The sequence below is a fragment of the Armigeres subalbatus genome, chromosome 3, assembly GCF_024139115.2.
Source record: "Armigeres subalbatus isolate Guangzhou_Male chromosome 3, GZ_Asu_2, whole genome shotgun sequence".
NCBI lineage: Eukaryota > Metazoa > Arthropoda > Insecta > Diptera > Culicidae > Armigeres > Armigeres subalbatus.
Genome location: NC_085141.1, coordinates 341869400 through 341893538, shown reverse-complemented (window position 1 = coordinate 341893538; position 24139 = coordinate 341869400). Strand labels below are relative to the sequence as shown.

General features: G+C 40.2%; 1 protein-coding gene across 1 annotated transcript in view; it reads right to left on the bottom strand.

The window, feature by feature from the left end:
• Positions 1–1169: 1169 nt before the first annotated feature.
• LOC134225864 (uncharacterized) overlaps positions 1170–24139 on the bottom strand; it is a 56634-nt gene continuing 33664 nt past the window's right edge. Inside the window, exons 2-4 of the mRNA XM_062706279.1 lie at positions 16656–16772; positions 2323–4707; positions 1170–2267 (exon numbers count right to left, since the gene is read on the bottom strand). Of these exons, the coding sequence (XP_062562263.1) occupies positions 1971–2267; positions 2323–4707; positions 16656–16772 (2799 nt within the window). The 3' untranslated portion in view covers positions 1170–1970. The remainder of the gene's footprint in view (positions 2268–2322; positions 4708–16655; positions 16773–24139) is intronic.

Below are 24139 nucleotides of genomic sequence, written 5' to 3'. Positions count from 1 at the left end.
CTTCTCTCCATTATAAACATAAACACTAAATTAAAATTATTTTTAATTTTCATTCTATTAAACATTGAAAGCAACACTTATACTAAACTCGAGCAAGTTAGCCATACAAAAACATTCTTAAGTCAGTTTGGTAAGATAAGTCAGTTGTAAATATTTATGGTTCTAATAACCACAACGCGTGCTTAGGGCCGTCTTTGGCGTTGTGCAAGAGAATGGTGTGTGACGGCGAAGTTTGAAACAAGAGCTCGCCCAGCTCTACGGCGAACCCAGTACCCAGAAGGTAGCTAAAGCTGGAAGGGTACGACGAGCAGGGCATATTTCAAGAATGCCGGACAATAACCCGGCAAAGCTGGTGGTTACTTCCGACTGGCAGGTTCGAGAAGAATTGAAGGATATCTATCTAGGTGGATTAATCAGGGTTTTTGGTGATATTTTTGGATTCTTATATGGATTCTTTTGAAATTTCTTAACTAAAAACTTCAAATCAAGATTTCTCGAGATTCCTCCTAGGGATTTTTTTTAAAAATTGGTCCAGAGGTGCAGAATTACCACAGGAATCGAGCCCTGTACTTGGTTTTGATGGACATTTTTATTTTATAATAACGGTCTACCGGGGCACCGTGTCCCCTGGATTTCGTTCGGAAACTCTTCCAGGGTGTTAGCCAGAAGTTCCTTCAGGATTTTGTCCGGAAGCTTCCCCTGGATTTCGTTCGAAAGCTCTTCCCTGATGTCGTCCGGAAGTTCCTCCAGGAATTCGTTCGAAAGTTTCCACAGGACACGTCGTCCGGAAGTTCCTCCAGTACTTCGTCTGAAAGTTCCTCAAGGTCTTCGTCCTGAAGTTCCTCCCGGATTTCATCTGAAAGTTCTTCCAGGATGTCGTCCGGAAATTATTATATTTCATCGACGCAGGACTCAAAGTCGAGTAAAAACAAAGTTGAATAAAACTCATAACCAGTTTTAGAAAAGAAACATTGAAATTGCTTCATGAATCGCAATTGAGAAACCATTCCGCTCACCATCCATTCTCTCAAACCAATTTAAGGCTGACGTACGTATATACATACACACAGGCAGGGTCTCCTATTAAAATATTGTTTTTCGAGTAAACACAAAGCCTTCAAGTGCACTTAGTGAACAAGAAAGGCAAAAAGAGAAACAAAAGATTTTTCAACAGTAATAACAATCAACAATTTTATTGTAACTTTTTCGATTTTTCATCCCGTGAACAAGGTACAACGTCCTTTTTGGCTTAAATTGCTTAGTATCTATACGGTGATAACATTTACACTATAAGGTGCTCATTTTCTCTCACTATTTTTTACAGTGTAAATTTATCAATAATACTTTTCGATTCATCACTTCGCCTACGCTTACAAACTACAATGAATTCCTTCGATGAATTGAGTATTCGTCCGTTCGATCTTACTGGGAAATGAAATATAAAATAATGAAAAGATTGCACAAGTCCCTAAATCACATCAACATTTTGGTGCGTCAGTTAATCAGACATTCGAAATAGAATTAGAACTTAAAGATAATTAAATAATACAATTAAATAACAGTTACGGGCTAACGGAAAACTGAAGAATTCGGAGTATGATGTGTGTAACGAGATAAGTTTAACAGCAATATGAATCGAATGAGAATACTTAATCAATGCAATCAATTCGACAACACTGAAGAGCGCCGAACGACAATGTGAGGTCAGTCTTGATCGATCTGAAATAAAACGGATTCCGCGACGAAACGCTTTCAAAGCAGCTGAATGAAGATCGAGAGCTTTTCTCTAGATATAGTTCAACATCCATCTTGTGGTGGCTGGCAGAAGCTCGCTCGCCTTCAATTCGCTGATGTACTTAAGCTCTCTTTAGTGCGCAGTCGATTACGCCTCCCAGTTTTGATCGCGATCCTCTCACGCCGTATTTGCTCTCGCTGCTATTTACACCGGTCCTCTTATTAGGGGGACTTATTTACGAGTGACTGGACGCCGATGATGACGATGACGGCGACGACGACGCAGAAGACGGTGGTAATACTATCGACGGCGACGGCGCCGATTCGTGTGGTGTTGGAATGCTTTCGTAGCTTACTTCCGCGTGGAAGCCCTTGTCGTCGGCCGTGTATCGCACGTTCTGAACTCGGCCGTCCGGCAGAAGAATGTGGTACTCGCCGCGGGTTACTCCGTTGTCACGGTTCTGGATGTGACCGAAATCGTTTCCGGTGTGGAAGTCACGAACCCGGTAGCCAAAGGCGTATCCTTCCGTTTCCTAAAATGATAACGATTAAATGGAATTCACCGCAAGGAAATCAAACGATACTTACGTCGTGATCTTCATTGTCTTCATCGTGTTGGTCTGTATTTTCGTGGTATCCGTGGTATTCGGCTCGAACATGTTGACCCAGTTCCTCATAGTCGTGGTGATGGTGTTCAGGAGCCTCAGGCGAGTTGTCGTATTGCTGTTGGGGCTGATAATGCAAGTGTTGCTTATGGTCATATTCTTTTGGCTCATAGTGAACGCTAATCGGTTCAACGATCGTTTTTGGTGTACTGCGGATCGCATGCACTTGATGGTAACTATCCGATCCGTGGCTCTTCGCCTCGCTCTCATAGCCGAAGGATTCGGCGGTTGGAGTTGCCGCCGTCGATCCGACGATGTACGTAGCATGAGTAGGAGCGGTAATTGTTGGACCAACGATGTCGGAGTCGGAAATGTCCGAAACGACTTCCTTGATCGGGGTGTAGTCCTTGGTCATTGGAACCTTCAGCTGAGGATTCATCTGCACCGTGTGGTACAAAGTGCTGGGGTTAGGACTATCCTCGTACACAATCTTTGGTCCGTTTTCGATCTTGACACTGCGGTAGCCAGTAGTCTTCTTTGGAAGAGTTGGCGCCGGAGTGGAAGATTCCACAGGGAACATGATCGGGGCCGTGCTGTCCTGTGGTCGTACTCTGGTTTTCATCGTTTGCAGAGGTTGTGCGCCGCTTATTGAAACGGGCATATGGAGTAGTTCGTTGAGACCTTTCAGTTGCACAGTTGGTCGCTTGCCGATGAGGGCAGAAAGTGCGGCGATGCTGCTTCCGGTTGATTCGTAGTTTTCGCTTGAATGCGATGATTCCGGAGCATGAGACTGCTCTACGTGATTTCCTTCGTAGTAGGAGGGTTGCGACTGTTCTTTGGAATCCGGAACGATAATCTTAAGACTTTGGAAGGGCTCTTTCGGTTGTTCATAGCGGAGTTCAACAGGTCCATAGGGATTGTTATATTCAAGCTGACCAGTCTCCTGCGGGGCTGACGGGCCAGAAGGTTCTTTGTCGTAGGAGATCGAGATCGTTGGCTTAACAGTGATCTTGGTGCGAGGTTCTTTGATACGAACGGGGACGGGAACTTCTTTAATTACGTATTGAATCTTTGGTTTGTCTTGAACCACTACTTCCTTTGGAGCTTCGTAATCGTAGCTGTTCTCATGAGAATGATCATAACCTGGCGAAAGTTCCTTCATCTTATAGGTTTCCATAGTGGGCTTGTAGGTGTTAACATATTGAGGACTAATAACAAGTGGAGGATAAGACGCCTTCTGATGCAATCTCTTCGGACGATTCAAATTTGACGCAGCCCACCATGTTGCAGGATTGGACTTTTCTGGTTTCAAATTTTCACTGGAATCACTTTTCACTGCTTTGCTTGGAACGAATCCAGTTTCAACTGGAGGGCTCGGAGTAAACTTAGCTTCCTTTGGGGGTTGGAAAGTTGCTTTAGCGGTTGTAGAGCTGAAAGGTTTCTTTGTTTTAGGCTTTTTATCACCAAAATAGTACTTTGGTGGTTTAGTTGGGTCTTCAGCTGACTTTACATTCATTCGCTCATTTTCTTTTATTGCTAAATCGATCGCCTTTTGAACACCCAAAGGTAGATCTTCGTAATTCGTCATCTTTTTCTTGTTACCTCGCATCACCTTAACTCGCCTGCTCTCTTCGATGCTCAAATCTAGGCCATCCTTTGAAACATCTCTATTATCATTCTTTGTCTCCCGTTTCTTATGGTCCGGTCGCTCAACGACTTCATCGTAAACTGATCCTCTCTTGAACGTGTCCGAAGTCATGAAAGGCATCCTCAAGTTCGGATTCTCCTCCTTAACTTGCTGTCTGAAAAGTTTAGCATCTCTTTCTGGCGTTTTAGCGTCCCGAAGCTCAAACGATACCGTCTCTCTACCTTCCTTGTTAACTCCGGGATCAGCCGATCGCTTCTTCCGGCGATGATCGTTCACTTCTTGGCTAGCAACCGTTTCCGGAGCCTTCGTAATGGCATCCTTTGCTTCGAACCGAAAAACCTCTCGCGGAACCGGCTCAATCCGCTTGCCCGTTCGACCTTCCTCACGCTTCGCCCTTCGCTTGACCGTCTTCGACTCACGGGTCAGTCCCTCCGGATCCTTGTGGTTAATCATCGCATCGTCCAGCGTAAAGCGGAACATCTCGCGTGGAACGACTTCCACCTTTCTGAATTGGCGCGGCAAGGCGATGGAATCCAGCCGCTTGGTGCGCACGTTGGCAATCTTCTGCAGATTCTCCAACCGAATGCGATCATTTTGGGTCTCTTCGTAGATTTGGTAGCGTTCGCTTGCTGCGGTTTGATAACGGTAGTGAGAACCGGCCGAAGCCAGAGAGTTGTCCGCCAGCTGGCGGTTCCTTTTTGTCAGATAGGCTTGCATGCCCTGGAATTGCGCATAGAATGGTTAATGTATGACTTTAAAGTAAATGATTATTATAGTTCTATGATTAGATTCGAATGCTTTCACATTGCCTAATCAGATATAATATGATCAAACATATAGTCGGGCACTCTAGTCACGTCAGTTTTTGTATGCTCCTTCAGAGATCTGGTTAAGAATTTTAAAAGAATTTGATTACAAAAATCAAGGGAGATTTGTTTAGCGAATCAACAAGGTAAATAAAAGAAAATGGTGTTTGATATTCACGGATGATGAAGAACCACAAGTTCCTTTCATTAATTCAATGTAAATCCTGTTCAGTAATTCAGGCAAATGCTCCACAACATTTGGGGCAAATTATTTTTAATTTTTCAGAATTTGAAGCTAAATCTACTTAAATACAAAGTAAATCATGTTCAGCATACCTATGAAACGAACTCTGATCTTCAAAATTATTCCTACTCAGGAATTGGTGCGAATCCTATGCAAAACTCGAAGTGAATTTAATTTAAACATTAGAAGCGAATTCTATTCAGGATCCTCAAATCGAATTCTAATCAGGATTCGAGGCAAATCCTGTGCAAAATTTTTGGGCGTATTCTGTCCAGGATTCAAGACAAATTAAGTTCAAACTACAATAACCATACTTCAGGTTCAGAACAGCATTCGCCGGACATAAATCCTGAATACACTGCCAAAAATTTCTATATAAGATATATGTGTGGCCGTTATAGATTTTTGCAATAGCTCCACCCTAATATAATCGATGTAGAACCACACATAAATTAAATAATTGCTAATTCGAGACCACACATAAAATTTATTTGGATATATTTTTATAAGTAGTTCGCGTGGAGAATGGTTATGTGTGCGCTGATATACATCATAAGTAAAATCTATGGATTTTTGCCAATAAATATGTGTGGACTTTTAGTAGTGTAGGATTCGTCCCAAATGAAAAGTATTCGCCTCGAATGCACAACAGGATGCGCTTAGATTCCTGAGCACTGAGCAGACTGCGCTTTGAATACTGAACCAAATTTGCTTCGAATCCTGAGTAGAATTGGCCTCGAATTTAGAAAAAGACTCTCCTCGGATTCTGAGCCTGATTCGGCTTGAATTGAAGACTGAGCTGAGAAAAAATCAGATCCTGATCAGGATTTGCTTCGAATTCTGAGTAGGATTCATTTTCAATTCTATACATACTATCGGCTCGGATGCTCAAATTTGCGTAAAATCCTGGATTCGCTTTCATATTTGAGCTGGAATTGACTGAAAAGGATACGAGCCGAAACCTGAGCTGGAATCGGTTCTAGTCCTGAGCAAGTTTCAGCTCGAAACCTCAACAGAATTTGGCTCGAATTCTGCTCAGATTTTTCTCCGAATTTTGAAAAGGATTGGCCTCGAATCGTGAGCAAGATTCATCTTGAATCCTGAGCTGGATTCGGCTCGATTCCTGAGCAGATTACGACTTGTGCCCTGAGCAGGATTTGACTCGAAACATGAACAGAATTTAGCACGAATCATGTGCAGGATTTAAACTGCATGGGATTTTTTCCGAATCCGAAGCCGGATTCAGCTTGAATCCAGATACAGTTCGAATCCTGAGTAGAATTCGGTTCGAATCCTGAGCAGGAGATCGATATCTGGGCAGAATTTAGTGCGCTTCAGATACGGCTCGAGTGCTGTGCAGAATTTGGCTCGAATCTTGAGCTGGATTCGCTTCGAAATCTGAACAAGATTCGCTTTGAATTCTGCGCAGGATCCACTCCGAATCCTGAGCTAGATTCTGCTCAAATCGTGAGTTGGATTCTTCCGAACTTTGAACTGGATTTGGCTTGAATCCCGAGCAGAATTTGGATTGAATACTGAACTCTGTTCGAGTTCTGACCAGAATTCGATGTAATTCTTGAGCAGGATTCGGCTCAAATCATGAGCTAAATTTGACTTGAATCCTAACCTGAAGGATGATCAAATTCTATACTGCTATTGGCTCGGATCCTGAGAAGAATTTGGCTTGAATTATGAGCGGGACTGAGCTCAAACCCTGAGCAGAATTTGGTGTGATCTCTGAACAGGATACGAATCGAGTGAGCTGGATTCTTCTCAAAGCCTGAGTTGGAGGTGGCTCGAATCCTGGGCAGAACTTGGCTCAAATTATTATCTGGGTTCGTTTCGAAATATTAGCAAGATTCGCCTTGAACTCTACGCAAGATTAATTCCGAATCCTAAGATGAATTTAGCTCGAATTCAAAGCAGGATTTGGCTCAATCTCTGGACTTAAGTTGACTCGAATTCTTAGCAAAATTTGACACAAATCCTGAGAATAATTTAGCCCGCATTCTGAGCAGTATTCGCTTCAAATTCCGAGATTCGCCTTGAATTCGGCACAAAATTACAAATTTAAAAGTCTGAGGAGGATTTAACCCAAATCTTCAGCTGGATTTGGTGAGGGTCCGAAGCAGGATTCGCCTCAAATCCTGAGCTGAATTCGAAATATATCCTGAAGAGAAACCGCGCGCGAATCCTGAGCAGAATTCGTTTCTGAGATTTGCTCTGAATCCTGAGCAGGATGCACTTCGAATCATAAAAAAGGATTCACTTCGAATCATGAGCTTAGATTGGCTCGAGCCCAGAGCTGAAGACGCTTCAGATCCGGATCAGGATTTGCTTCCAAATCTGAGCTGGATACGCCTTGAATTCTGTGAAAGATTAACTCCGTATCCTAATTTAGATCGAATCCAAAGCAGGATTCTGCTCGAATCCTAAGCTGGATTTGATTCGATTTCAGAGCTGGATTTGACTTGAATCCTAACCTGGCTTGAAATCATAATTGGCAGAATTTGGTCGAAGGGTTTCGGCCCGAATCCATGGCTGTATTTGGCTCGATTTCTAAACTGAATATGACTCGAATTCTTAGCAAAATTCGACACAAATTCGGAGCATGAATTGCTCGAATCCTGAGCAGTATTCGCCTCAAATTCCGAGCTGGATTCGCTTTACTTCCAGAGCAAGATTCATGAATTCTGAGCAGGATTTAACTCGAATCTTGAGTTGGTTTTGGCACGAGTCTGAAGCCGGATTTGGCTCAAAGCCTGAGCTGGATTCGACTCATATCCTGAGAACAATTCGCTCGCGAACCCTGAGAAGTTCGTTTTGAATCCTGAGCAGATGCACAATCATAAAAAAAATTTACTTCGAATCATGAGCTTAATTCGGCTGGAACCCAGAGATGAAGACGCTTCAGATTCTGATCAGGATTAGCTACGAAATCTGAGCTGGATTTGCCTGAGCAGGATACAACTTGAATCCTAACAGATTCCGGCTCGAATGCTGAACTGGATTCAACACGAAACCATAACTGGAATCGGCTCGAGTCCTAAGCAAGATTCAGCTTAAAACCTAAGCAGAATTTGGCCTTAAATTCTACGCACGATGTACTCCGAATGTTGAAAAGGATTGGCCTCGAACCGTGAGCAAGATTCACCAGGAATACTGAGCTGGATTCGGCTCGAATGCTGAGTTGGATTCAGTTCGAATACCGATCCGTATTCGGATCGTTTCTTTATCACGATACAGCTTGAGTACTGAGCAGGATTCGACTAGATTCCTGAACAGAATTCGGCTCGAATCGAGAGAACGATACAGTTCGAATCCTGAGCAAAATTTGTCTCGAATCCTTAACAGAATTAAGTTCCAATCCTAAGCAAAATTCGGTTCGAATCTTGAGCAGGATTTGGATCAAATCCTGAGCAGAATTCAGCTCGAATTGTAAGCAGAATTTTTTTGCGATTTAGACAAGGTTGGAGTCCTGTGCAGTATTTGGCTCAAATCTTGCGCTGGATTCGCTTCGAAATATGAGCAAGATTCAATTTGGAATCTACGCATGATCCACTCCGAATCCTGAACTGGATTCACCAAAAATGTTGAGCTCCCTGGCACGAATCTTCAGCATAATTTGGCTCGAATCCTCAGCATAGGTCGACTGGAGTCCTAAGCTAGATTTGGCTCAATTTATGAACTGGATTTGGCTCGAATTCAGAGTAGGATTTGATTCAAATTCTCAGCAAAATTCGGCTCGAACCAGGAGGAATATTCGCCCCAAGCCCCCTGCTGGATTTGCGTTACATCGTGAGCAGTTTTGGCCGGATATCTGCGCGGGAATAGCTCCGAATTCTGGGTAGGATTCAACTCGAATCTTCGGCTCAAATCCTGAGCTGGATACAACTCTTATCCTTAGCAGAATTCGGCTTGATTCCTGAGCAGAATTCAGAACGAATCTAAATGCTGGATTCGGCTCGAAGCCTAAGCTGGATTCAGCTCGAATCGTCAATAGGATTCGACTGGTCTTTTGAGTGTAAGATTTGGATCGAACTTTGAGCTGAGTTCGTCTCGAAATTTGAGGAAAAATCGCCTTGAATCCTGCGCAGAATCTATTCCGAGTCCTTAGCTGGACTCAGTTTGAATCCTGAGCAGAATTCGGCTGAAATATTCTCAACAGATTTCGGCTCGAATTCTGAGCCGGATTCCGTTGGAATTCTTATCAGAATTTGGTATAATGCCTAATCTGGACTTGGTTCGAATCTAGAACAAAATTCGGCTCAAATCATAAGCTGGATTTGCTTCACATCCTGAGCAGATTCGCAGATTCAAGAATAACTACAAATTCCGAGCAGCTTCGAAATAAGAGCAGCATTCATCTAAGCAGGATTCAATCCGAATCCTCAGCAGAATTGGGTACGATACCTGAACAGGAATTGGCTAGAATTCAGAGCAGCACAGATCCTGAACAGTTTTGCAGGATTCTTGAGCTGAATTCGACTCATATCCCGAGGAGAATTCGCGTGTGAATAATGCTTTGAATTCTGATCAAAATGCACATCGAATCATAAACAAAGATTCACTTCGAATCATGAGCTTAGTTCGGCTCGAACCCCGAGCTGAAGACGCTTCAGATCCTAAGCATGATTTGCTTCCAAATCTGAGCTGGATTCGCCTGAGCATTAATTAACTTGAATCCTTAGCTGGATTCGACAAAAGTCCTCAGCAGATTGAAACTGCAATTTCTAATGGAATCCTAAGCAGGAAACGGCTTAAATCGTCATCAGTTTTCGGCTCGAATCCTTAACTCGAAACCACAACTGTAATCGGCTGCAGAGCCAGATTCAGCTCTAATCCGGAGCTGAATTAGTCTCGAATCCTGAAAAGAGTTCGGTTCGAATCCTGAGCAGAATTCACCCCAAATTCTACGCAGAATGTACTTCAAATTTCGAAAAGGATTGGCCTCGAACCGTGAGCACGATTCGCCTGGAATACTGTGCTGGATTCGGCTCGAATGCTGAGCGGGATTCACCTGGAATACCAATCTGAATTCGAATCGATTCTTGATACGATGCTTGGTACGGCTTGAGTACTGAGCTGGATTCGACTAGATTCCTGAGCACAATTTGGCTCGAATCCAGAGCACGACACAGTTCGAATCCTGAGCAGAATTCGTTGCGAATCCTTAACAGAATTCAGTTCCAATCCTCAGCAAAATTCGGCTCGAATTGTGAGCAGGATTTGGCTCGAATCCTGAGCAGGATTCAGCTTGAATCCCGAGCAGAGTTGTGAGCAGAATTTAGTGTGATTCGGATACGGTTGAAGTCCTGTGTAAGATTAGCAGGATTTGATTCGATTTCTGTGCTGGATTTGGCACGAATCTTCAGCATAATTCGGTTCGAATCCTCAGCAGAACACGGCTGGAATCCAGGGCAGGAATCGGTACGAATCCTAAGCTGGATTTGGTTTCGATTTCGGAACTGGCTTCAGTTTTGAGTAGAATTCGACTCAAATCCTGAGCAGAAATCGGCTCGAACCCTGGGCTGAATTCTCTTCACATCCTGAGCAGATTTGGCTTAATTCTGCACATGATCAACTCCAAATTCTGGGTAGGATTCAACTCGAACTTTCAGCTCAAATCCTGAGCTAGATACGGCTCTCATCCTATGCGATACGATGCGATTCAAGATAAGGATTATTTTCTGACAAAAATGTAGCCCAAATCCAATGCTGGATTCGGCTCGAACACTCAACAAGTTTCAACTGGACTTTTGAGTTGGGATCCTGAGCAGAATTAGGCTCGAATCCTGAGCAAAATTGATTGCAGCTTCTGAGCAGGATGCGACTCGATTCCTGAGTTAGATTCGGCTCGAATCTTTAGCTGAACTTTTCTCGAATCCTGAGCAGATTTGGATCGAACTCTGAGCTGGGTTCGTCTCAAAATTTGAGGAAAAATCGCATTGAATTCTGCGCAGAATCTACTCCGAATCATAAGCTGGATTCAGCTCAAATCTTGAGCAGAGTTCGGCTGAAATATCCTCAGCGGATTTCTGAGCACAATTTGGTGCGAATCCTGAGCAGGATTCAGTTGGAATCCTTAACAGCATTTTGTGCGATACCTAAGCTGGACTTGGCTCGAGAATCCAGTACAGAACTTAACTCAAATCCTGAGCTGGATTTGCTTCACATCCTGAGCAGATTTGCCTTGAATTCTACACAGGAATAACTTCAAAATTCGAGCAGGATTTAAGACGAATCTTAAGCTGGATTCAGCTCAAGTCCGAAGCAAGTCCGTTTCGCTTCGAAATCAGAGTAGAATTCACCTAGAATACTGCGCAGGAGACACTCCAAGGAATCAGAAAAATATGGTGCGATATCTAACTGGAATTTCTTTGAATTTGGAGCAGAATTAAACTCAAGGCCCAAGGAATCTGCATGGATGCTGAGCAGCTGTCGTCTTATATGCCCAGCTGGCTTCGTTTCAAATCAAGAAGACGCTGGTCGAATCCTAAGCAGAATTCGTCTTGAATTCACTCCGATTTCTGCACAGGATTCAAATGGAATCTTCAGCTGGATTCTACTAGATATTCTACTCGAATCCTGAGCAGAAATCGGAGCGATTACCAAGCAGGATACGGATAAAGTCCTGAGCTGGATTTGGCTCCGTGGAAAGTTCTAGTCGAATCCTGAGCTTGATTCGTGATCTGGACTCATCTCAAGTCCTTGCTGAAATCTGCCCGAATCTTGATCTGCACGATTCCTGAGCTTGATTTAGCTCGAAACAAGAGTAGGAAGTAACTCAAATTCATGTCCCGTTGCGCTGGGATATGGATACTCTGAAGTAGTGCGTAACGGTGTAAATCCGGTTATATCGCCAGGCTCGGTACAACACTGAAGCTGACAATATGACGTTCCTAACCCTGAATCCCAAGGTGTCAGGCAACCCATGCCGAGGGGATGAATGGCTTGGGGGTGAAACAATTAGCCAATCAGTTTACGGAGCATGCAATGCTGGGTAGACACCTTTTAGTGGTGCATTACGGAGTAAGATCTACCACACTGTGCTCTAGTTCTTACTATTCTAGTTAATACTTATGAGTGATGGTCGGTAGAGTATAGAACGACTATAATATGCTTTTAGATGGCCCACTTTTTGCCTCTTTGGATGAAGTCAATGGAGTAAATTATAGAAACGTAACTCAATCTTAGGCTGGTTTTTAAGTCGACGACACGAATCTCCAAGCTCCAGAGCGCTGATTAATTAGGAAGAAGCGGATACGAATTTGATGGATCTGCTGAGCACTCTGACTGATTAGAGCTCTGTGTAAAGGTAAGATTTTTAAATTTCAAACACAATGAAATCAGATATCTGTACAAAAACAAATTCGGTTCTCATAAGAAGAAGCAAACATATGTTTGAACTACAGTACCGAAGCATGGTCAAAATCAGTATTATCCCACTTATTGTTGAGCCGAAACTGGGGCGCGCCTAAGAGAGTTGGTATAAGCCATTTCTCGAAGGGTATAAATAGCGGTACCTTAATCTAAAGAGGCCTTACATTAAGTTTGAAAAATATCTGAATAAAAAACGACTACTTCATTTTTTTTCTCAAAAGAAATGTAGCAGAAAGGCATGCACCAAACAAATGACACGGGTATACTAAAAAAGTTCAATGGAATAGCCGCAGTGGCTCATACCGAACAAAAAAAAACTCAGATTCATAGTAGAATTCAGTACGATTTCTGAACAGGATACGACTCCAGACTTGAGCAGGATTCGGCTCGAATCCTGTGCATAACTCGACTTGATTCGAGCCGAATCCCGAGCTGAATAAGGCTTGAATCCTGAGCCGGATTCAGCTTCAATATTGAACTGGTAACTGCACCCAACCGGCGGTTGTAAGATTTTCTAACAATTCTGTATAAGAATCTACCAAAACCTGTATAAGAACTGGGCATATGCGAAATTGTTAGGCATTGGCCGACGACAGCCGCCAAGCAAAAAAAGTGTTATCGTTCCTCAAAGAAATCGCGCTGATAGATGAAATATGATACACAACTACCCAACGGAAAACCTATTATAAAACAGTAGAAGTGTTGAAAAATTCAGTTCATCAAGTTCCACCAGTTTTACCAGTAACCACCTCACTGAAAATAGGATACTTCTAATCAAAGGAAGACAGCGTAAGCACATTGACGATCGGCAGGCCACCGTAATCGAGAACTAGGTACCAGTCCCCAAGGCGTCAAATCTTATCATAATAGGATGGATGTTCTGCCAGCGGACCGGATGAGACCAGTGAATGAAATATACATTTTCTAGATCCTAAGTTACTCAAACTCTGTGAATTGAACAACCAAGACTCGAATAATATTTAAAGAGTCTTTAATAAACAAAAAAAAAAAAAAAAAAAAAAAAATAAGAGCATTTAAAAAATGTGAATATTTCCATAAAGAAATATAAAAAAGCATAGATGACCCCTTCATAACAGGCATTTATTGTTCAAGGAATTTTGATAAATTTGATTTCTTTTTTCTATTCTTTCATAGAAATTTTCTTATTTTGTTATTGTTCTTTATTGATTATTTTGTGGAAAATTTTAATAAGGTTGTAATAAGGTATAACGTTCAATGCAAGAGATGGCGTTGATTCAGTGGTGGTAAAATCAAAATTTCATCACTATAACTACTTATCGGTGCAAATTAAGTGCAGGAGATAATCTTTTCACCTCATGCTTCATTCCTTATCACTGCTTTCTTCTTAACCTTCTGTCTGTGCTCAAAAAAACTTACGTTGTCTGTGCTTTGGGGTCAAATTGACCCCAAATTGAAATTGCTATAACTTTTTTATTGTTTGGCCAATTTTGGATTTTTTGGGCTGTTTCGAAAGATAATTTAATCATCTTTCAGGTCGTTTCCAAAGTTTGACTATAGGTGGGCGGGTACATCGCAGGAAGGGGTTTTCGTGAAAAAGGGTACAAAAACAGTGATTTTTTATGTTTATTTCACTTATATCCGAAAATCCTATCTATTTTGAACTGCAACTTTTTAAAAAGGCTATGCAGGAAGGCATGTGCTTTGGCATGAGGCGTTGATAAGATTAGAACTCGGCCGCCAGGTTTTGGTATATTTGGATTCATTATTTTAGACTACTCAAGATATTCCGATATATAGAATTCTCCTCAGTGTAAATATTCTTATCGCACAAATTAAAAATGGGAAGAAGTGCTCATTATATTGAGCACCGCTTTGTAGTGCTAGACATCCTGAATAATGTTGCCGAATACAACTTGGGTGTAGGTATGAGGGATCTCAAGCTAAAGCAATATTTCATATATGCAAGAATATTGCAAATACATTAGCGCCGCCTATTTGTAAATTTCCTTATTATTTATTCCATCACATGAAAGTCTATTCCCACCAGACGAACTTTGTTACAGACGTCATCTTTACAAATTTCAAAATTGTGCGATAAGAATATTTACAATGAAGAAAATTCCATATATCGGAGTTACTTGAGTACACCTGATTCTGTTTTTACACGGATTTTTTTTCAACGGCCGTGTAAAAAAAATCCTATTCAAAATTATTGCAAAGTTGCTCCATTTTTCATGATTCGTCGAGAAATCATAAAACTTATTTTACACGGATTTTCAAATTTTGAACTGAAAACTTTTTTTACACGGAACGCATCCCCCGTGTAAAAAAAGAATTGGGTGTACAGTGAACGTTCGCTAATTGGGGTTTTTCTAGTTGGGGCGTTTTTTAGTTGGGGGTTCGCTAATTGGGACGAAACCCAATTAAAAAGCAGCTAAACGTCAGAATGTGATGTCAAAAACGTGACGTTTTGTTTCCGTGTTTGGCAGGATCGATATTTTCTGGCGCGTAAAATTTTCTTTTGTTCAATGCAAAAAGTAAACAACATTGACGCTTGTCAAACCGCCCCAATTAGCGAACGGCATTCGCTAGTTGGGGTGAGGTCGTGCCCCAATTAGCGAACGATCACTGTAGTCTAAAATAATGAATTCAAATATACCGCCACCTAGCGACCAAGCGCTAAACTAATCAATGCCTCATGTCAAAGCAGACGCCTTCCTGCATAACCTTTTTGGAAAGGTGCAGTTCAAAATGGGTATGATTTTCAAATATAAGTGAAATAAGCATGAAAATTCACTGTTTTGTACCCTTTTTACGAAAACCCTCCCGCGATGTACCCGCCCACCTATAGTCAATATTTGGCTACCACCTGAAAGATGATTAAATTATCTTTTGAAACAGCTGCAAAAATCCAAAATTGACCAAACATTGAAAAAGTTATAGCAATTTCAATTTGGGGTCAATTTGACCCCAGAGCATAGACAACGTTAGTTTTTTTTAAAGGTACATTGTAGCGCATATTTTTAAGATTTTTCAAGCAAATTTGCACCTAGGAGACAGATCTCGGCGAGTTTTACCAAACTACCAAACATTATGAGAATCGGTTGAAAACTAAAAAAATAGCAGCCACTCAAAGTGGCCTGGGGTCATATTGACCCCAGAGCATAGACAAAAGGTTAAACACCCCCATTTTCTATAAATTTGTGAAATATCTAATTTTACTTAACATTTTATCGATTTCCAACTAACATTCTTCCATGAGCTCATGGTAAAAATTTCAAAACAAAGAGTGGCAGGTGTAACAAAACAGATAGAAACGGTGGTATTTCCACTTAGTGATGAGTACCGTAAACGTGGTGCATGAAAGGTCGTTGGCTACACTTTTCACTGCTGCTGCCAACTTCAAATAAATTTGATCAAAGTAAACAATCGGCATCCCATTGTTTACTGCTAATATTGATTTATTTATGGAAAAATTTTCTTTTATAATTGCAATTTTTGCTCTTAAAAGTGCTTATTTATAATTGTTTTGTGGAAAATTTCTAATTGTTTATTAAACTTTTGCATAATCTATGAAAATTTTATATTTATCTTGCTCATACCCTGATTTCTTTAATTTTAATTTTAATTTTTTATGGAAATTTTATGATGCTGTCAATCTTGAGCAATATTCGCCTCAAGTTTTGAGCAGGATTCGACTCGAAGCCCGAGCAAGCATCGACGATGAAGTCTGAAACATATGATGCCGAAATATGCTGAAGATCTTTGACGAATTTTGTTCAACATTCTTAGACAATTTGGTTTTCAGTAATCGAAGAGTATTGCTCTCGAGAATAAAATGTTTTGGTTCCTGATTTCAAATTTTACAAACGGTATGTTCGGAATTCAATATGAGTATTGCTCAGGGTTTGATGCGAATCCAATTTATGATCACAATTGTGATAAGGATTTGTGAAGAACTTTCTCAAGCATTCGAGGTGATTCTTGTTCATAAATCCAGACAAATTATATTCAGAATGCCAAGTGAGTCTTGGTGTAAATCTTTAAAATATTTGAGAGTCTGTGAATTTAAATGTCCTGGAATTTTGGTGCAAAATATCAGTTGATTTATGTTGTTGTTATTTTCATAAGTCGAGATGAGTCCAAGTCCTGAGGATGTATCCAACCGGTCCTAGTAAAATACTCGAAAAAGAGGTTTAGTAACATTCAGTAAAGTCGTTAAATTTTCATTTTCCAATTTCCCTTGTACTTACATTCTGATGTATCGGACTGGCCAGAAAGGCATAATTCGGTCTTCCCAGTTCAAACACGTCCTCAAAAACAGCAGCGGGCGGGCGTGTCCCAAACACTACCGGAAGCAGCAGAAGAAACTGTAAATGGAGTGGAGGAAATAGACAAAAATAATAGAACATTAGATTTGATGATCTACGACTGATGGTGTGCGATTATTTTTCATAACAGGAAACAAATCAAGCAGGTATCACCTAGCCTATGATCTGAGCGATGTACAGCAATTGCGCCGTTAATAATTTGCAGAATCATGGTCAGACAGAATCATTCACGAAAGAAGTGCCAAACGGTATCGGTTGATCAAATTGAAGCCTTATTCGATAGCTAATTACATTTTTTGTTAACTTTTCTGTTATTTTCGGATGCTCACGTGGCATTCGGAAGTGGAGCGGTATTCGATCGGAAATGGAGAAATACCCATAGTAGGGGATGTTGTACCACATTTGCCGTTTCGAGCTGAACAAAATCTCTATTTCGCGAACTAAATTGCGAACTCCATTGCATGAGTAAATCCAATTTATGGAATTGTCTCGAATCTGATCATTCTTGAGCTATGGTGATGTAAACTACCCCAATCTCTCCTACTAGTAAGTAGCAATCAAGGACACTCGATGTTTGCTTTAATTCAAAGCGATTTGAAGTAGCGTTTTGTTTTGCGTACGGTTTTGGTTTGGATTCGGTGAGGCGATGATGAACAGTAATCAAAATTCGGATCAATAACCGGTGTAAGGCAGTCAGTCAGTCAGTAGGAGCAACACGGTTTCGATTGCAGAGTAATCAAGAGTCGACTTATGTTGTTGGCAATAATTAAGACGGTCAATGTCAATGGAGCGCGAACGTGAATGAAGATGTGCGAACGAAGTGGTGAATGAAATGAGTTGATGGCACAGAGGAGTTTGGTATGCAAATGCAGATGACAAGAGACTATAATCATATCACGTAATTGACTCAGTGGAAGGAATGTAAAGCGTATTGAGACACCATTGGGATGATTGCTTTGTGGAAGAGGGGGTTGTTAGCTTTGATGATTTGCTTGATTACCTTCGTTCGAGTTTTGTTAAACCCTTGTGCAATTATCAAGAGACATTGTTATCACAAAAACTCATTTTAAAATACTATCGGAATCCATTGTCATCGAAATCCAGTTCATCAAATCCAATTAATACAATTGATAATACAAAATACAATTTAGTTTTTACCAATAAAGAATCAGATGATTTTTTATTCTAAATAAATTATGACTTATGCCTCCTATAAACGCATATCAGTCCCAAATAAGCGGTTTTGGGCAGAATTTAATTTTGTCGACCTACTTTCGGATTGAAGCCGGATTATAGGTTCGATTCAAAACACTGAATGGCTTTTCAGTCATCACTATTTTGTACATTTCGGCAAGTCCATTCAAGCGATGTGTTAGGGGAGAGATTTGCTTCATAAACTGAATTAAGATGTTTTTACAAGCAAGAAAAATTCTGAACAGTGCTTAAGGGCAACGAAGGATTCATTTATTTGCGTGCATTACAGCCAATATAGCCAGCAACGTATACACGAAAGGCATGTAGCAAAAATCATTCAGCGGTGACACGCTTGGTTACAGTACAGACCATGGTAATGTGGGATGGGTTAACATTTTTGGGTAGGAAACTGTCTCGACTACCCGTTGTATAAAGAATGACGTTCTAGTTAAGTTGCGCTATGATTACTTAAATGGAGACTAAGCTATTGACAGAGCTTTTGTGCATTATTGAAGGTGATGTGCCATCTATCTATGAGCTAAGATCTTCATAGTAATGCAACATTTTTGTTAATCCTCGAGTTAACAGTTTCATAGAACAAACTTATGAACGAAATGAGGTCAATTGGTTGGAAATTTCCAACTATGCAGGTGAATGAATCATTTTGGCATTTTTGGTCAAAATTTACAGCATCGAAGCAGTTGCAAATCTTGTTTCACCTCCCTTTTCCGAGCAAGCAATCCCAACAAAGAAGCAAAGGACGATTGTCAACTTTTTATTTCAGCCTTGTTGCGACGACGCAGCAAAGCCAAAATTGCTTCCTTGTCGAGATTGATTTCTTTGAATGTAAGAGGTGCATTAAGAATTGAACTTCACCTTTATTATGGGCCAGGACCATTGGAGGTACAATGCGCGCCACAGTACTTCCTGTTTCGACGGCATGTTGTAAACAATGTTGGAGTGAAAGTGTTTGTGCGGCAATTCTAAGGATTCATTCACATACAGTAATTTTTATTTGTAAGCATTATGTTCTGATAGAAAAGTATTGAAGTTATCCTAAAAATAACAATAACAATGATAAAAATTTCCATAGACAATAAACGCTTTTAACCCTTTCAGGCCCAAATTTGTCTAAGCGGCATTATCCAGAAAATTTGATATATACCATTTGTTTTCGTGATCAACATTGAAGAAGTTAATTTTTTTTGTGCTAGATCATCCATACCGTCCTTTAGTACAGAACTTGCGGTCTACCTACAGCCACGACACCTGCTTTTTTCCGTCGCTCCAAGCTTTGATATGTGGTTGAACACATATCAAAATTTGGTATAAGCAAAAAAGCTACTGTCAATTGCTGATCGAAAAGAGGTTTTTTGTAGCAGTTGATCTGAGGTTCCGAAGTCAAGGACAGTTTTGGTGACCAATATATCTCATTCATCCGACATATACGAGTAGCGAAAAACGCTACAATCACAGGGTATTTGAAAACTATCTTACAATGTCTTTTTGTCTTACAGGAGATGTGATGCACATTGTTGGATACATATCGAAACTTTGAGCAACGAAAGAAGCCTTATAAGCAGCTATAGTCCTGAAAAATTTAGATGATGCAGAATATATCAAAACTATCTTACGATGCATAATGACCTAAGGAGCTTCGTAAAATACATTTAGAAACTTTACGTGACGAAAAAGCTACTTTCGCAGCTGTAGATTTCAAGTCTCGAAATCAAGGATAGTTTGGATGACCCAAAACTATATGTTCAACCACGATCTGCACGCATCATTGCTGATACAACGAACCAAGCAAAGCAGCGTGTGTGCCTCTTTCATTTGCGTTTTTGGTTTTCTTCCTTCGCGCCAACTCTTGCGTTATGTTTGTAGCACTTGGCACGTTGGAAGTCTAATTAGATTTTGAATTCAAATGTGTTTGCCTGTAAAAGGTGACTCACAATCCATATTAGTTGTAGAGTATTCGTTATCGTAATCTCCAAGCTGGCATATTATTCGTCCCGAAGAATGCATCAGCAGTGAAACACAACGCAGGGCTGTCCTACCCTGGACGAAACACAGTCTTATGTTATCTGTTTATCTCCCAGGAGCTTTGAGTACTAGGGTTTTTTTATTGCAGCTGTAGATCGCAAGTCTCGAAGTCAAGGACAATTTAGACGAACCAGAATATCCCAGAATGGTCTTATGATATCCTTTGACCTTCCAGGAGGTGATAATTGAATACATATTGAAAAAAGTCCCGGACAGTTTGGATGACTCAAAATATCCCAGGACTACCTTGTGATATTTATTGACCTTTCAGGAGATGCAATGGATATAATTGAGTCCTGAACTCAAGGATAGTTTGGATGACCTAGGACGTCCAAAGAAGATTAAAAATAGTTTATTGTATATCACGATAACTCTACGTAATATTTTCTTTTTCATAATTTCACCGTGTTCATAACGTTTTTGGTTGCCGTAAAGCCTTGATCGCCTATCAGTATAAATCTTCTATATAATAAAAATGAAATGGTCTGTGTTCGTATCCGCATAACTCGAAAACGGCTGGATGGATTTTCTTTATTTCTTCAGCAGATATGTTCGTTATACTTTCCGACGGGTTTATGTGTTATTCTCTCATACGAAAATTACGAATTAACGTATGGAATTTCGCATGGGCAGTACACAACGCGCATTTTCTCCTACTATGCAGGACATCGTCTGCCGGGTCAACTAATGCCTGATATTTTCCCCTAATAGCAAAGTTATTTTCAAGCAATTTTGCTGAAAAAAGTGTTTACTTTTATTCTTTGTACGATTTTATACATCCGTTTTTCTGTTGGGGTCATAAATGACCCCGCCTGCAAGAGTTGAATAAGGGGTCATCTATGAAAAAATGCTCAGTTTTATTGGTTTTTCATTTCTTCATGAACATTTTCCAAGAAAATTTATAGTAGATAGAAATGAGAAATGGGAAGTGAGATATGAGAAGTGAAAAGTTAGAAGTGAAATGTGATAAGTGAGGAATGGGAAATCAGAAGTGAGATATAAGAAGTTGTAAGTGAGAAGTGAGAAATTAAAAGTGTAGAATAAGAGGTGAGAAATGCGAAGTGAGAAGTGAGGTGTGCGGAGTGAGAAGTGGGAAATGAATAGTGAGAAATGAATAGATAAAAATGAGACTAAGAAATCCGAAATGAGAAATGAAAAGTGAAAAATGAGAAGTGAGTAGTAGGTACTTAGGAAGTTGAGAAGCGAAAAGTAAAAAGGGACAAGAGAGAAGTGAAAATTTAGAAGTTAGAAGTGAAAAGTGATAAGTGAGAAATGAGAAGTAAGAAGTGATATATAAGAAATTATAAGTGAGAATTGAGAAGTGAAAATGAGAAGTGAGAAGTGCGAAGTGAGAAATCAGATGTGCGAAGGGGTAAATGAGAAATTAATAGTTAGAAGTAAGAATAGAGAAGAGAGTAGCGGGAAAAGAGTGAAGTGAGTTGTGAGAAGGGAGTAGAGAAGTGAGGACCGAGGAACGAGGAGAGAGAAACGAGATTCTTTCTTTTCCCTTCTTTCTTTTTTCTTCTTTCTTCTGTCTTCCTTCTCCTTTCTGTCTCATATATCTCCACTCACTTCTCAATACTCAACATCTCGCTTCTCACTTCCCAAATATCATCTCTTGCTTCTCACCCCTTGCTTCTGTTTTTCTCACTACTCACATCCTACTTCTCACTTCGCAACTATCACATCACACTTCTCACCACTTTATTCTCACTATCCACTCAGTTCTCGCTGTTCACTATTCACTTCGAACATCTCACTTCTTCGAGTGAGGGAGATTTCACTGTATGAAGTCTTCATTCCCCAGTGTCGCCATGGCGATTCGGTTACACGACGGAAGCTAATGTCGTGCGCGTTATCGACGATGCGTCGGGTAGCAATGAAAATACTTCAACTCGTTGCTACTGTCCACTATGGGGATTTAGGCGGACATTAATCGAAAAATCGACTTTCACCAATCATTTTTTCACTATTTTGTTTATTAGGAAAAGAAAATTATTTTGAGTTTTTTGGTGGAATGTCTTCACTTGTCATAATACGAGTTTGTACAATCCTAATTTAATTCCACCACTTGATTGTACCTTGACAGATACGTATTTCGACCTCAACAGTAAGTCGAGTCAAGTACGAGACACTGAAGACGACCTTACTGTTAAGGTCGAAATACGTATCTGTCCAGGTACAATCAAGTGGTGGAATTAAATGGGATTGTACACTAGCCTTATGACAAGTGTATTTTTTTTTGTTTTCATAAATTTCTGGTGGGAATTCTCATCGATTTGTTTTCGGCGAAAAAAGGGAAAACAAAACTTTGCCAGACTGTCCGGACGTTTCGGTCGATTTTTTTTTCGAAAGTAGATTCACAAGATAAGAAAAGCCCTAATTTTCAGGTCCATACGAGTTATAGATTTCGAGATATTAGTTATCAAAGTTGAGAAAAGGTAAAAACCGCGGTTTGTCTCGTCAAAATCCTGCTTCACTCATACCAGTTTTTCAAAGGTTTTTTTGCTGTTACGATACCAAGGTTTATATATAGCAATTTAAAGATAATTAAAAGAGCTTTCATATCGTACTATCAAAAATCGTGATATCATTAAGGAAAAAAATTAAAAATCAAAATACGAAGAAAACACTGAAAAATAGAGGTATCTCCGAAAAAGGGCGTTTGTCCCTAGTTTTGTCTTTTTATCCTTAGTGTGCATCCCATCCCGATTTTGGCAACATCCGTTTTTGTCAACATTTTTTACGATTTTGGCAACAAATTCGAAAACATTTTTTTATAACTTTATTGAGCTAAAATCTTTTCATTATTATGAAATAGGATAAACAAAACCAAAAGTGAAACCTAAAACCATTGAGGTTTATATGCGTATTGTGGGCTCCGCTGAAGTAATGAACCGCCACTTGTGTCACCGCTCATTGCAAACAATTTCTAGTTCTTCCTATTCACGTTTTCTTTGTTCCTATTCACACTACCCTAGTCTAACCAGCCCACCATAAAATGTCGTATTTTTTTGGCATTTTCAATCCCGATTGTGATGTCGGCAAGCTTAATCACACCGTTGTACATAGTACAACACTAATTAAGTGAAGCCCGCTTGATGTACACAATGCAGCCGATACTGCATGTGTGATCAAGAAGCAAACAAACCCCGGAAGGATCAATAGCTAGTGATTAGCACATCCGATAATCTGAATGTGCTATAATTGTAGCAATCTAGTCGTTTTGCTCATTACTGTCTAGCGATTAATGTTAAAACACTGTTGGCTTTTCCAGTTTCCTGATGTCATAATTGCATAACGAGCCTTTTGATTCCAGCATGTATGGTAACAGTAAAACAGTAACATGTAACAGTAAGGCTCTCGAGTGTTCTGTTTGTGTGATGGCGGACTGTCAGTAGTGAAGTACAGTGAACCCTCTCTAACTCGATGTTCTGTTACTCGATGTTTTCTCTTACTCGATGAAATTCAAAGTCCCTCGAATTCTGCATACTGCGTTACCTCTGTAAGTCGATATCTCCCTTACTCGATATTCTGTAAGTCGAAGTAATTTCCAAAATCATTTTCACCTCGCTAACTCGATGTTGTTAGAATCAGTTCACGTGCACCAGGCCATTTGGCCGAATGCCGTTTGGTCGAATGTTGTTTAGCCGACAAGTTAAAAAAAATTATGTTGTAAAGTTGTAAAAGTTAGAACTAAGAATTGAGAAGCGAAAAGTGAGAAGTTAGAAGTGAGAAATTTGAGAAGTGAGAACTGTAAAGTGAGAAGTGGAAAGTGAGAAGCGAAAGTGAAAAATGAGAAGTGAAAAGTAAAAAGTGTGAAGTAAGACGTGAGAAGCGAAAAAAAATTCCAAGTGAGAAGAGAAGTGAAAAGAGAGAAGTAAAAAGTGAAAAGTAAATTGTGTAAAGTGAAAATTTAGAACTATGAAGTAAGAATTGAAAAGTAAAAGTAAAACGTGAGAAGTGAGAAGTAAGAAGAAGAAGTGAGAAGTTAGAAGGAAGAAATTGAGAAGTGAGAGCTGTGGAGTGAGAAGTCGAAAGTGGAAAGTGAAAGTGAAAAAGAGAAGTGAATCGTAAGAAGTCAGAAGTGAGAAGTGTCAAATTTGAAGTGAGTTGTAAAAATGGAAAAGTGAGAAAAGAAAAGCAAAAAGCGAAAAAATGTGTGAAAA